The following is a 15,381-nucleotide window of genomic DNA, read 5'->3' as shown; positions in this document are numbered from 1 at the left end:
GAACGGAAAATCCGCGCGAGCGTGTTTAGCAGGAGCGTCCGATAATACATTTAACGATATTTATTTTAGCTGCGCATTACTTTCCTTGCTGTAAATTACAGTTACATAAAATTTCTCAAACTTACAAACAATAATCTCGAACATATTATTAGTTTTACATTAGTTTTATGTATAAATCCATTTTCTTGCAGTTTGAGAAATTATTGAAATATTGTTCCCATTACTTTCGCTTACAGTGTTAATTGTAATTTTTCATAAAAAATAGATTTCTAATTTAGCAATATAATGACGAAATTAATAAATGCTGAAGGCGGCGAAAATTCGGAACAGTCGCTGCGAGTGAATAAAAGAGTTGAAAAACAGTCGCCGGAAAACGGATTGGTCGGACTCTCGTGTGGTCATTTTCTAGAGGACTCGAAGGACAATCGCATTTAATCGAGTCGCCGTTTACTGAAGCTCTTGCTTAAAGGAGATCCCAGATGAAACGAGAGCAAACTCGATCGTTCCGGTATCCAGGAGTTGGCAAACCTTGTTTTTCTCTCTTTTCTAAGAAAACTCCTTTAAAAAAACGGCACTTTCTCTCCTTCATAAGATACATTTCTCAAGTAGCTTTTTAATGGCTTGATTTTATTGAATAATTAAAATTAATTGTTAATTTGCAGAAAGATTTGCAAATTTTGCAACGATTGTGTAGCAAATTACAGCAAATTGCTGAATTCAAAGATTTTATTCCGAAAAGTTTCCAAAGTCTTGCGATCTTACCGAAATAAACTATCCCATAATTTAAGAGATAAAGTGTGCAATAAATAGAGATTTTGACTCAATGATAATTAAGTAATATTGCGAGTACAGCTTATTTGCAAAATTTATGCAAGAGAGCATTTGTTTTGTTTCATAAAATAAATTTTAATTATTTTTAACATTAAGACACAGAGGCAAGAGAGCATTTCATTCTGTGGAATTTAAGTTAGCTGCCCGTCCCAAATCATTCAACGAATAATCAATATAATATAAATGCTGAAGCCATTCATGTGATTTTAAACGTCTTCTCGTCGTATGCGTCAACTTGGATTTTTCACGCATGACTTCAAATCGACATTTTCTAGTTATTGATCATCTTCTCAAGCGTTTGAACAAAAACATTCGAGAAAAGTAGTTTACACTTGTTTATATTTTTACCGCTTGTGCAGCCACCAGCCATTTGTATCCAGCTTGTTTTGCGTGATATTTTCCTTGCGAACATTGCGCTACTCAACGAGAGAAGATGGGTTAGGTATATTCTTAGAAGGTTTAAGTTAAATTGAAGCTCTCTTACCTCGAGAAAATGTTATCACCAGCACCGACAACAACGGTAGGGGCTGTTCATCGAAATGGGATTACTTTTTTATTAAAGGGCCACGTGATACGCATTTAAGATTCACAGCGTATAGCAAAAATTAAGCCCAACCAATTTCGTGTTATATTTATATAAAACTTAAAAAATTGCCTCTCTCTCTCTCTCTCTCTCTCAACTCATAAAAATACAGAGTTTCATTCTCATTAATAAAAATCAATTTCCATATTTTTTTGTTTTATATTATAATATATACAATTAAATTATCGTTTAATATTTTTTTAGTAATTATTTTAATTTATCAATAAAATTATGAATAAAATTATAGAGAAACTGAAACTTCAATATAAAATTTTTATCTAGGAAGAAAAAAAATAAAAGAATCAGAAGATAATGTAGGTGCGTAAACATTTATATCGATATATATATTATGTACGTAATTATTTCTATAATAATCCTCCGTTTATTTCGCTTTTATAATGATTAAAGAGAGATAACAATCGCAGAAAAAGTTAAACATTTTAACACAAATATTTTCTCATTCACACATCTGCGTTCTGGCGCCTTTTCCTTGTATATGATCGAACAGATCGTTAGCGGGCTGATAGTTGAAGCCACGTGTCACAATATTTTGTTTTCTTTATTGACTCTTTCTATCATGCAATCACCAATATAAATATTTGGGTAACAACGGTTAAAATTCATGTAATTGGGGGAAGAAATCTTCTTTTATGTACTGAAACGTTCGTTTCTAGCCAACTTGGATCCAAGGCTGACAGAGCAGAACGTAACTCGTGATCTATTCTGAGAAATATAATTAATCCAACTATGTCATAAAAACTAATTTTTCGAAAAAATTTGCAATCGTCTCAAGTCATCTTTTCGCATCGTGCGTGCTCGCAACGCGCACGCAACCGAGCCGAGCGAACGAGATTTATAGACGCGTGAAAGGGATATCGATCGTAGGCCCATCGTGTATTGTTAGTAATTGGAACATTTATGAGCCAATCAATCACTTCTGCTGTTGCAGTCCCCCCCATGCTCTGGATACCACACCAATTGGTCGGCGCACCCCTGGGTTATTCCGTTACACTGGAATGCTATACCGAGGCTCATCCGACTTCTTTGAATTACTGGGCGAGGGAGGATGGCCTAATGATACACGAAAGCAGTAAATACAAGACGATGTCGCAACCCGACAAGCCATCCTACAAAACGCACATGCAGCTCACGATAAACGACATACAGGTGAGTGAATCGTGTCGATTATCGACAATTCTGTTCGATTCTCTTGAATATAGAAACATGTAAGAAATCTCAAATAATTCCTTGTAATCGTTTAGAAAAGTGTGTGTGTGATTCACGAAAAAAAAAAGAAACTCTGTAAATCGGAATCAATTCAATCTTACTAATTTGCAATACTTGTACTATAACTATAATTATCAGTGACTATTTATTGTCTTTTAGAAATTTCGATTAAGAGGGAGGAAGATACTTCCACTGATCTGAATCACACGTACAGTTGTATAATATTATTATTGAAAGACCGGTGCATGTCTGATTGATAGGTGTCATCAGACTGAAATCAGACTGTTTACTATCCTTCAATGAATAATACACTGATTCGGATTTAGAGAGCGAATTTCTTCTTTATTAAATAATAATTTATCACTAATTATATAAACAGTGCAAAATAACTTTAGCTCTCCTTCCAATACGTATACGAAAGTTGAGTGGCATAAATTTTTTTCACATATTTAATGAATTAGAATTGCACGATAATAGCTAAACGCAACGTAATCGCTGTTAAAAAAAAAGCACGTGGCTTAATCACGTATATCGCGTTAAAATTCACGATTGGATAATAGCACTATATCGTAAATCACGATCGTTGCACACTGGCGATGAACGCGACAGACGATGAGCGTAATAAAGCACTCGTGTCTACAGTATCCATACAAAATAAAATACGGCGTAATATACGGCGCTGTATACGCTAGATATCAGTATAATAATTGACCATTACTCAATAACATAACGCGTTAACAGAAGACGTTTTAACATTAGCTTTAATTAATATTCGCGTCCAATGTTAATAAGCACTTGTTAACACGATAAAAGAAAAATTGATTTCTATTATAAATGAATAAATTTCTACTAATTGCTAAAAAATAAATCTGGTGATTAATTAACAAAATTATGAATAGGGAGCGTTTATATTATTCATCGAAGCGTTTCGATGAAAAAATTGAAATATAACGATTAATAAGAAATATTTTATTACGATTACCCATTAAAATTTCTATGCATTTTAGAGAGTAATTTGCCTCACCGGTTTACTTTTAGAGAGAAGACTACGGTAGCTACAAGTGCATCGCCAAGAACCCACGTGGAGAAACCGACGGGACGATTCGTCTGTACAGTAAGTGTCTCGTTTTGCCTGCATGCGCCCCGAGCCATCCCCTCGGTAGCGTTTACTAAGGTAATGACGGTTCGTCGCGAGCTGTTTGGCGCGTTTATGTCGTGCTGTCATTCCCCGGTTGTTTACGAAGTCGACGAAGACGGTCGGTTCTCAACGAACTAGGTAATTTCTACGGCACACCCGTTGACGGATACCGTGGTTTCTTCGGGCAATGCACGTTCAGCGCACGGTTTGACACGGTTAAACTCCACGACGAACGCTCGCGCGCGCGCGCGCGTCATGCGATCTTCCTCCTAGACAAATATACCCACGTTAATTACCTCTGCCTAATATTTGCCAACAGATCGCGATTCGCAGTGGCACTTTCCTTGAATTAAATCGCAACATTAGTTGGCTACAGTTTAACGCGACTGTGTAAATACAAAAAGCAGCTCTATATGTACATACGTACCCTTTAGGCTAAAGCCTTTACTCTCGGTCTCGACTCTCGACTATAAATCTCGATATTCCCATATTTTTAATGCCTTCCTTCTTCCCTTTTCTCCCTTTTTCTTTTTCGATTCGTTAATCCTCGCGTGCGTTTATACGTTATCTTCGTCGTGCACGAGGTGAGGGAATAAAATGCATACAATCAAGGATTTCATCTGCGGCTTACAGCTATGATAAAACTGTAGATATGGATGAAATATGGAGACCAAGTACGCGCGTACGTACGCCATGAAAAAGAGTATGAATCGGGACATGTCGAGAGCAAATAGAATCGACGGCGCTTACGAAAACGAATGCAGGGAGATCACTCCATTAGTATGGATCGGTTTTTCGCATTAGCAATATTCAAATGAAGCGAACATTTAGCATAAAAGACTACCAATAAGAGAGAGAGAAGGTGGTGAAATGTAAACCTTGCCGGTTCGCGATAAAAAACAAAGGACGAAAACGATTGTTCGGTTTATGCGGCGTTTTATTTTGTTGTCGTAAATCTCGCTACGGATCTCTGCGCGTATATTAACTATATTTAGAAGCTTCTTGAATATCTCGCGAATATCTGCTTATTTACGTAAAAAAAGTTGTACGAAAAATCAATACTTTCAGAAATAAAACGTGCACTAGATATTTTCTAGATACTGCACAATTAATTATACATCTAAAAATATCCCCCTCTTCTAACTAAAACGGTCTCTTTGTATTAAAATCGTAATTGATATTACTTTTAAGCATAGCTGTGCGAGACTGGATAGTTGCAAAATTCGCGCGTGCCGAGCATACTATCCGAGCACTGCGGTGCAGACAAAATTAAAATTTTTTGAAAGCACCTTTTTTTAACTTTGTAGATAAACATCCTTTTTAGCAGCAAAAAATTCTTCTTTTTTGCGACAAAATTAACTGCGATATAAGTACGTCACGATGGTAAATTGAGAAAAGCATTTTCACGACGGAATCCTATATTCCGACCGGATGACTCGTTGGACTATTGGCCTGCCGCTAATGTTGAATTATTGGTATCCCCGAAAGGGATGCGGGATTAACCGCGCGCGCGCGAGCGCGCTAAGAGTCATGCTCCACAATCAAATGCGTTGCGGAGTTGCGATCGTTTGTTATATATTCTGCTTTAAGACGCGCGTAGTTACTGATTGTTACAAACGCTTAAAGCTAGCAATTATTAACTTGTATCTACGAGTGTTTGTATGCGAAACGCATAAACGATTCTTGCGATGCCGCTTCACCTTTGTGTCGACATATATTGCAACGTGATGGAATTAAGAGGTGGAAGAAATGTAATCAAGTATCTTGAATAATAAAATTTTTAAGAAATTGATCTTAATTGACACGTTAAAATTAAAAAAATGAAAAACTTTTATAATGAAGATTAATATTCTCGCGTTGTACGGGGAAATAAACAGCAAATAAGGAGAGATGTGCGCTCTTTTACCGTCCATTTAAAATCGTCGATTTGGAATCGATTGTGACCATCCCATTGTTCCGTCTACAAGCGAGAGGATGAGAATACGAGGAAAAAGTCAGACCAGAAAGGAATTCGAATTTCTCGGATCTTCTCCAAAGAGGAAACGGAGAAATAACTTGGAAAAGGTCCCGCGAAGGGGCTCGGCGAAGGTACACGGCGGCGGCAGCGACGGTCCAGGGGAAAGAAGCAAACAAACCTCCTACCTTCGGTACAGTCAGTAACAACTGGCAGAAGTAACGGAACCCGTCTCTCGCGTTCCTTGAAGAAGGTCGAGCGGGGCTGGCTCGAAATTAAGTGGCGGCAGTTAGAGATATGTCAGACGAGTTTTATTAAGCGGCATAAAAAAAGAGATTTGTAGACTGACTGAATGGAACGCGAGCGAGGCAGAAAAGGGAAGGGAAGGGAAGGAAAAGAACAGAGAGAGAGAGAGAGAGAGAGAGAGAGCGTGCGGAGGCACGCTTACTCAGCGGGGTAAGTCGCCCGCGAAGCGAAGACGATTCCTCGGTCGCGAAGATCGTCTACAACGGCAGTAAAAAATAGGGGAAACAGACAAGGGGTCGAGATATGAATTTATCATTAAGAACCGCCTAAGGGGCAAAGTACCCCTGTTTCTTGATACTGTTTCTCTTCGTGCTCGTGTCTTTACACTCTTGAAGCCCTTTTTTCCTTTGCGACAAACACCCCCACCCCCCCCACCACCGTTCCCCTTTCCTCGCTCGAAAAAGCTCGAATTTCCTGGCTAATTTATTCCGCAGTTTGAGTCAAACTGCTATTTGTAGCAGCGTTGAAGCGCGGGCTTAGCGCGCAAAGAGTGACGGAAGAGACGGGGGGCAAAACTTACAGTGTTCGCTCGCGGATAGTAACAATATCGTATTCATTCGGCTCCTCGTCTCCTTCTTCGTCTCCTCCCTCTACCACCTCCTTGTGATTTCCTCAGCCTGAGCATCGTATACATAATGCAACGTCCACCCCTGCCGCATCCACCGAGCGTCGGTTCAACCGCTCGCTCTGTGTCGCTGCTAAGACGCGGATTTAATAAACGGCCGTTACGCGGCTGCTTTGTCGACCCCTCCATAATGTCATTTTTCACTCCCTTTAATTCGGACATGCTTGCTTATGCATGGGACATTATCCTTTTACATGGCATCTGCCGGGAAAAATGTATAACACTAAATTAGTATAAATAATGTAATGCTTAAATAGATACAAACCTAACATCTTTCTCGCGATATTTTTTGAGAGAATTATTGCTCTCTCTCTCTCTCTCTCTCTCTCTCTCTCTCTCTCTCTCTCTATTTTACAAATTTACTGAGTCTATAGTGTTGTAATAGGCTAAATGCATACCACTCATGTTATTTATTTATTGAATTTCCTATTTGGTATTGAGTTATATAAGCAGATAAACATTGAAAATTGATATGCTACTACAATGTTTAAATTTTCACCAATAACCTAAATCGTATCGATTTTTTACAACACCTTTAAAAGTATCAAATTTATCAATAAAAATAATTAAAAATATAAAGAAGCATTAATTAATATTTATTTTATTAATAATTTATTGAAAATGAATCGATACTTTACAATTAATAATTAACGATAATGAAAAGAATATCAAAATAAAACTGGCTTGAATTTTTTACGAATGACATTTTTATTCTTATCAATTTTTATCATTCTTTCTTATCAATCTTATACTTTTTATTGTCATAAAATTTATAGTAATACGATTTAGAAAACTTGATAAATTATTTTTATAAAAATATTGATGTAATCTTTCTAATAATTGCAAATATGTATATACAATGTAAATTATTCTACACTACATCTTCTTTTATAGATATAACATAATTACGTTATTATCAGTTACATAAATTGAAAATTAAATCAGTTGTAAGGTGTAATCATTTTGTACCTGATTCTTTGAAGCATATTGTTAGCATAAAACAAAATATAACAAGTTAAATAATATAATTAAAGACAGGACAGAACTATATGCAGTCATAACAGGATTTCGGCGTTGAAATAATGTTTGTTGATATACTGACAGTATATAGGCCTATCTCGATTTTAATGATATATAAAACGTGATTCAAGAGATTATATTAATTATATAAAAGTATAAACTATTAATGGAGTATGATTTAGATGATCGGTACGCATTCAGTAACCTTCGTTTATTGTAACATCATATTTACTCTGTCCTGATAATTAATTTTATATATAAATATAAATATATACATATATATATACATATATATATCTCCAAATTGCGCTTTTATATTTTACATTTTACAAATCTCAATACAGTAAAACGTTCTCGTAAGACAATTATAATGCGACTCGCGACGGTAAAAATCTCTTAATGCTTAACAAGCTCTTGATGAAATTCTTGCAAACGGAAAACTTCTCGTTGTACTCAAATTCCTCCTGCAAATCCATACTGAGTTGTCGGACTTTGAAAACTTTCGCGGTCGCGTGGTATCGTAGCTCGCAAAGTTCTACGAGCTTTTCATTTGGATTTGAGAATTTCACTAACGAATTCTTCAGCGTAAGATGCAAACGAAGTCGTGGCCCAGCGTGACTTTGATAAATTTGTTGTGAAACTCTTTCTGCACATGCATTCCGGACGCTGGTAACGCAGCGGCACTTAGCAATTTTGCCGTCGAGTTGCAGGAAGGAACGAATTTCACCGAAAATCTCGTTTAGATTTTGAAACGTTGCCGGCAAGCATTTTCTCGCTGATATTCACGCAGATAGTATCTCCACGAAGTTATATTCTTAACTTATCCGAGAGGTATGCTCCGAAGAAATATTCATTTTCAGATTTTCAGCTGTATTAGTATTTCTATTTCTCGGATAATTTGGGTGTATCTCGGGTAAATTTAAAATGCAATCATAAATATTAAAGTCTGCAACCATTTTATAATTTTACCAATTGCTTAATTGTTAGGATATTAATGCAGTTAAATTTTTGGAGACTTTCAGTAAAGTACAAAGTATTCAAACTATTGTTACTCACTTAAAAATTTTTTTCTAAGTGACATTTATATATACATAAGAGAAACAAAAAAGAAATTTCTCATTTCTAATTGTTGAACAATTATATAGTGCTACATATACATGTAATACTTAAATTTATAATATTAAAGTTGGATACCTGTGGTATCTGCTTTATAAAGCACACTTTTTTCATTGATTCGTCATTTGCAACTTATAACAATACGAATGAGTATAACAAAATAGGCGCGCATGTATAATCCTATATTTACACTTATCGTGTACTATAAATTCATAGGTTTAAAAGTGTAATTTTTCTTCATGTGACCAGAATGAGTCTTGAGGTATAATTTACAATAGAAATCGCGTGAGACTTCACATCGAAGAACTCGCCGTTGAATTCTTCATCTCGAGAAACGAAGGAACATAACTGCTTGTTCCGTGGGCACTTTTGGACGGTACGATATCGCAAAGTTCTCTATTACCTCGGCCGCTTTAATTATGAATTGATCAGACTTCCGCAAACTCGGCAGACACAAAACGGGACGTCCCACCCAAGGCACACCTACCTTTCTATAACTTCGTCAGCGCGCGGAGGCGTAAAAATTTTGTACCGGGTTGTATGGAGACCCGCTGTCTACCTTCGGGGCATGAGTTCGTACCGCACGACCGAAACTTTAACGTGGAAAGCCTCGGGGTCGCTTCGAAACTTTTGTCCTCGTCGTTGAGTCGCGATTCTTAGTAACCCCCGATTCAATAAATTATTTATGATGCAATGGACGAGGAATCTTACACCCCCGTTTATTATATACCTGAGCTACGAAACTGCGTCGCTCCAGCAACACTGTAACATCGTAACCTTTACCGATATTCTTTCCTTCAACCCTGTTGTGCACGCATGCCTTTTCTCTGTCTCTCTCTTTAGAAAAGTTGTGCTTGTTTCAAAGTAAATTAATATAATTCATTATTTTATAGAGTTTGTACAACTCACAATCAGTCAAAATTATTCGAGACCTGTATGAATTGTGCTACAAAGCGCGATAACAAGGTATACGTTAAAAATAATATATATCGTAAGATACGGAGATAATGATTGTGAAAGAAATGTTTCTCTCGTGCATGTGTAACAGTGTGATATATATTATGTAATCTAAATGACTTCATTTACGCGCAAGAGATTACGAGAGAAAAATAATTTCACGTTATCATAACGCACTATAATGTTGCATAATCGGAAATAATGTGCGCCGCAGTTGCAGCATGGCGCGGCGTATTCTCGCCGTTGCTGCGTGCTCTGGAAATTGAGAGTCTATTTTTAATGGACGCTAAATAATTATGGATGGCGACCTTGTTACCCAAATTCGTTACATGTGTTTCACTCTGATTGCGGAATTAAAAAAGAGAGAGAGAGAGAGAGAGAGAGAGAGAGAGAGAGAGCGAGAGTAGCTTTCGAGCCCCATAGATACGGATTGCCGATCACGATAATAACGGGGACGTGAGGCGCACCGCGGGATGAGCTTTCGCTCATAAAACTAAATCACGAAATCTGTTAATGCGTCTCGAACGATTTTCCACATTCTCAGAGTGATCATGAATATTCATAGCAACTTTATAGCGTATTTTCGAAAGTGAGAATATCTTAGAGCGCCGGCGAAAGGGTAATTAACTTCGCACCTCGATGCCGGCGAGGCGCGGCGCGGCGCAGCGGAAAGAATTGCCGTTTCCCGACACATTTTTGTCTCTTTACTGTGCAAATTTCGCGTGGCGTATTTTTAATGGCCGCACGGTTGAATTAATTGCGGAGTAGCGGACACTGCTTCGTTACTTCCTGAAAGGTAAATTCGTTAAATGTCTCGTTCTCTCGCCGTACACGCGGACAATATGCGTGCACACATATTTGCGTATGTATAAGCGTGGGAGCGGACGACAAGTACTTTTTATAAGAGACCGTTCCGGATTTACCGTCATGCAAAAACTGCTGTGAAAATAGGTCAGCGGAAAAATCGGGGAATATCTTCGGGAAATAACAATTCCCTTGAATATATCAATACATATTTAGTTGTATTTTGCATATATCTTTCTTTTTGTTAAACCACGCACACATCATTGTTCTTGATATCTAGACTGCACATTGTTTGCATATTTATTATTCTTTATTATGTAAAAAATTCAATGCGTACACTCATATAATATGCTCCATTAAAATTTTTTAAAAGAGAAAAGTTGATATACATCTTTTCGCGATCAAAATATCGCTAAGATTCATTTGCTCCAATTATACAATGCGAAATTCACCAATCAATTTCTGCTATTATAGAATGCTAAAACTTGAAACTTTGTATCTGATAGTGTGTATTGTATCTAAAAAATTTGACGCATAAAGTATATTTCACTCTTCAATAAATTAGATGTAATAAATTTACATTGTTAACTATAATAAATATTGTGTTTTATTTAAATGAAAGTATACGAATCTGTTGAAATATTCTATTCCAAGATACTTAATTTTACTATTTAATCTCACTTTAATAGTAGCAACAAATTCCGAAAGTTTGAAATTTAACTAATCGAAAAAGGATGCCAATTGCCATTTCAGTCGTTCAATTAAAGTGTTAGTTGAACGTTATTAGAATTTTCGCTATTATCATTTAATTATCAGTTTAGAATTAAAATCGTTAAAATATATATTTTCAATACGACGAGCGATACCATTGCCCGGGTAAATCAGACAGGATAGAGAAAAAAAACAAACAACTACGAGAAAACCGGACTTGCGTTCTATTGCGGCGAGTTTCACGCAAAGCAAGCTAATACCTATAAAAGCCGTTCCAAACGGCCGAAACTCATCAATCTAGGGATCCTGTCTGCGACTTCTATCAGTCGTATGCGCCACGAACGCGCGATAGGAATAATGAAAGAAAAAGTGTCGTCGCCCATGTCAAGCTTTAATTGTCATCCTTTATTGGACGGTCACTCGTTGCCACACGTCAAGACAGTCGTGTTGACGTGTAAGCTTAAATCACTCTGGCACGCGTCTGCATCTATCCCCCGTCCCTTTTCTTCGACGAAGCTTGGAGAGAGAGAGAGAGAGAGAGAGAGAGAGAGTTTCGTCTGCCACTCGCTCGTCCTCGTCGGCACCACGGGAGATATCTCTGAGAAAGAGACGCCAGATGAGAGAGCGATAGAGAGTCGCTTGTATAATTCATGGGACCGCCCGGCGTTCGTGGTCGATGGATCAACCCCCGGTCGTGCCTCTCTCGCGCGTTCTTCCCTCTTTCGTCCGGTCTCCCTGCGATAGTAACCCCCGCAGCATCTCAATGCTGACCGACCAGCAGATTAGCCCAAGGAAATTGCCAAACTTCTCTTCGCTCCGGCAGGAAAGTCGATTCCGAAAGTCGTTCCTCAAACGGCCAGTAACGTCGTTCTGCCGAGCGACTGTGCCGAGCGCCCCCCTCTCCGGCACAGCACAACGTCTGTCTCTTAAACAAACTAATGCGCTGTAAAACTTCGTCCCACTCTGTGCCGATGGGCTTTTATGCGTTTGCACGAGCACTAATTCGCCCGGGAAGACTTTCGGTGCCGAGACCGAAGGAACAAACAATAATACTCGATTTGCGGGACAGGAACATAAATCGTTCGCCGAAACTTTCTACGCTAATTTCATAATATTCGAGCACTCCTTGTAATAACACACAGTAACGTAATATTTATGGTGAACTACTTAAAACTCGGTTTAAAAAATTAACAAAAATATGTCATTAATTAGACAATTCAATTAATCTAACAAAGAAGTTAATGAACGATCCCTACGTTATTTTTCATTAACATTCCAATGTTTTTGCATAACGAATAATCTGTTCAAAAATGGGTTTTGTTATTACTAGTAAAAATAATGCAGTTGGCAGAAGTGAAAATTACTGGCGTTGCATTTCATTTCTACCATTAGTAAAACCAGTAGACGATTCCAAATAGTCCAAAACTCTTTTTGTTTTTCTTTCTTTTACAATTTTTTGTTTTATAACCTTTTTTATACAAATAAATTTTTAACTTTGGTAAAAAGTTAATAAATTAAAGTTCGTGTGTTTCAAAAATAACTAATTAAAGTTAAAAAATAAATCATTTGAAATTTTAATCAAGTTAAATTAAAAGTTATTAACTATATTATTTAATTTTTAATTTTTTAATTACCTAATCTTGCAAATGAGTTACGAAAGTTTATAACGTGGTGCGATCCAAGATCTTTCTAAAAATCGCTGCGGTAGTCTCGCGCAACGAGAGAGGCTTCGTCCACTCAAAACGCGCGTGCACGCCGTTTCTGTTAAAGCCCCACTCGGGTCATTGACCGTAGACGGTCCCGCGTCAGACAGGCGCACGTGCTTACCGTCTGGGCCGCCTCCCCACTCTCCGTCGGCTGAAGAGAGTGGGGAGGCGGCCCAGACGGCAAGCACGTGCGCCTGTCTGACGCGGAACTGTGTGCGGTCAACGACCCGAGTGGGGCTTTAACAAAAAAGGCGTGCACGCGCGCCTTGGGTGAACAGAGTTTTTCTCGCTGCGCCCGACTACAGCAATGACTTTTAAGGAGATTTTGCATCGCACCGCGTAACAAACCCTCGTAACTCATTTGCAAATTGGCTAATTAAAAAATGAAAAGTTAAATAGTAAAATTAATAACTTAATATTTAAACTTTTAACTTAACTTAAGTTAATTTTAAATGATTTAATCATAACCCAGCATTGAAAAATTAAAAAAACGTTGCATAAGCCTTACATTAATACATTGTAATATTGTGTGAAAATTACAAAAGATTTCTGCAATGTTACTACAAGTTTGCAGTTTTAAATCGTCTACTGATTTTACTGGTAGAAGAAACGAAACGCAACGCCAGTAATTTCCACTTTTGCCAACTGTATTATTTTTACTTGTAATAACCAAACTTATTTTCGAACACAGGAAAAGTTTCAATGGTACGCACTTCGGTTTGCATTAACAAAATAAAATATACAGTTAATGCGCAAACGATTCAGTAATGGAGATTTGCTGCAAAATTGCCTTTACGCTCATTTAATGATACAAGCTTTCGATTACCAGTAACATCGGCAACAGCAAAGGTAAGCAAGCGGAAGATGAAACGCCATGAAGATGGTAAAAGAGTCGCTCAATCGACGTCGAACAGTTCGACGAATAGAAATATATATATCTACGTACGGTAATGCGATTAAAGGAGGAGATCTAGGAGAGCGCGAGAGACTAGGAGAAAAGGGAAGAAAGAAGAAGAAGAGAGAGAAAGACGGAATGCGCGTTAAAAAGAAAATCCTCGAGAAGGAGAAAATATTTCCATAAAATCCGCGGAGACGATGCCTTCGAGGGAAAGCCAATGTTAGTTCTCGTTCGGTGGATTCGCCGGAATCCGAAATCCGTCCTTGCGGTTTGTCGTAGTCGGGTCTCAGACGTCAACGCGATTTCATCCCGCTGTAAAATATATAACTTCTCCATAGACCCATCTCGAGAGGAGTGTTCCGCGAGTACCGCGAGCTTGTCTTTCGAAAACTTTAAGATTATAATGACACGTTGGTCGACGAATTTCCGGCCGTTCATTTACGTTTATTAACACATTGTAAGAAGATTATTGTTAATGCCTATCTTCAAAATCATATTGAGTACATGAGGCGATGTTCGCATTTGCGGTACTAGACATGAGAAAACGTTACTGAATTCGAACAGCGTAAACAAAGAAGCTCCAGCTACTTGGTCGGGATGAAAATAGCGATTCAGTAGTTAAATCAGCTATCTCACCGACGTACTTCATTAAAGTCAGCGTTCCGTTTACGCTCTTGCCGATTACGCTACGTGTTGCGCGAGTCTTCGTTCACGACAGGATCAGCCCTGAGGCTGGTGTCGAAAGCAGATAATATGGATAGGAAACTCAGACAATAATAATCCTCGCGGGTAGAGAACTCTCGCAGTTGTTATTCTGAATGGGAAACGGTTGCTTAATTGAAATAAGGAAAGTACTACCGTCAAATTACTTGAATTACTTGAATTAAATTGAATTAAAAAAGAACAGTATAATTATAGAAGACGTACACACGCACACACACACACACACGCGCGCGCGCGCGCGCGCGCGTGTGTGTGTATATACACAAATATAAAACGCGGTGATACATATAGTAAAAAAAAAGTCTATGTTTGAAACAAAAAAAAACTTTAGAACTTAATTTTAAATGCGTACTCCATGGAATTTTAGATTTTTAATATTCCATTTTAAATGTTCCATTAGTCGTAAAAATTGATGCATTTTTTAAGAATATATCAATTTAAACATTATTACGAAATAATAGACTGATAATAATTATAATAACGCAAAATTTACGCGGCGCAATGAACAATGATTGTAAGAGTACGATTTATTTGCAACGTAAATAACTTCTGATAAAAGAGAAGTATTTTCCTTTTAACTTTGGGTAAACACATTATGGAATGCGGGAAAATGGTTGGAAAATTAATTTCTCGAACTGTAATTAAAGGTTTCTTACAAAAACCAAATCTATAAAAAAAAAATCTAGGTTATGCTGCTAATTCATGTCCTATAACAGCATTGTAAACAATTTTGTTCAAATAGAAAATGGGAATATACATATAAATAGGTAATATAAATATAA

General features: G+C 37.4%; 2 protein-coding genes across 4 annotated transcripts in view; one reads left to right on the top strand and one right to left on the bottom strand.

Moving 5' to 3' along the window:
- The window catches only part of LOC105197653 (hemicentin-1), a 245,057-nt gene that overhangs the window by 187,466 nt on the left and 42,210 nt on the right, over nucleotides 1–15,381 (bottom strand). The window lies entirely within an intron of this gene.
- The window catches only part of LOC105197888 (neurotrimin), a 168,698-nt gene that overhangs the window by 133,031 nt on the left and 20,286 nt on the right, over nucleotides 1–15,381 (top strand). The window contains exons 6-7 of the mRNA XM_026131552.2: nucleotides 2,364–2,581; nucleotides 3,680–3,755. Of these exons, the coding sequence (XP_025987337.1) occupies nucleotides 2,364–2,581; nucleotides 3,680–3,755 (294 nt within the window). The remainder of the gene's footprint in view (nucleotides 1–2,363; nucleotides 2,582–3,679; nucleotides 3,756–15,381) is intronic.

The sequence above is a fragment of the Solenopsis invicta genome, chromosome 10, assembly GCF_016802725.1.
Source record: "Solenopsis invicta isolate M01_SB chromosome 10, UNIL_Sinv_3.0, whole genome shotgun sequence".
In the NCBI taxonomy this organism is placed as follows: Eukaryota; Metazoa; Arthropoda; class Insecta; order Hymenoptera; family Formicidae; genus Solenopsis; species Solenopsis invicta.
Note: the sequence above shows the minus strand (reverse complement) of the source record. Positions and strands in the feature narration are given on the sequence as shown.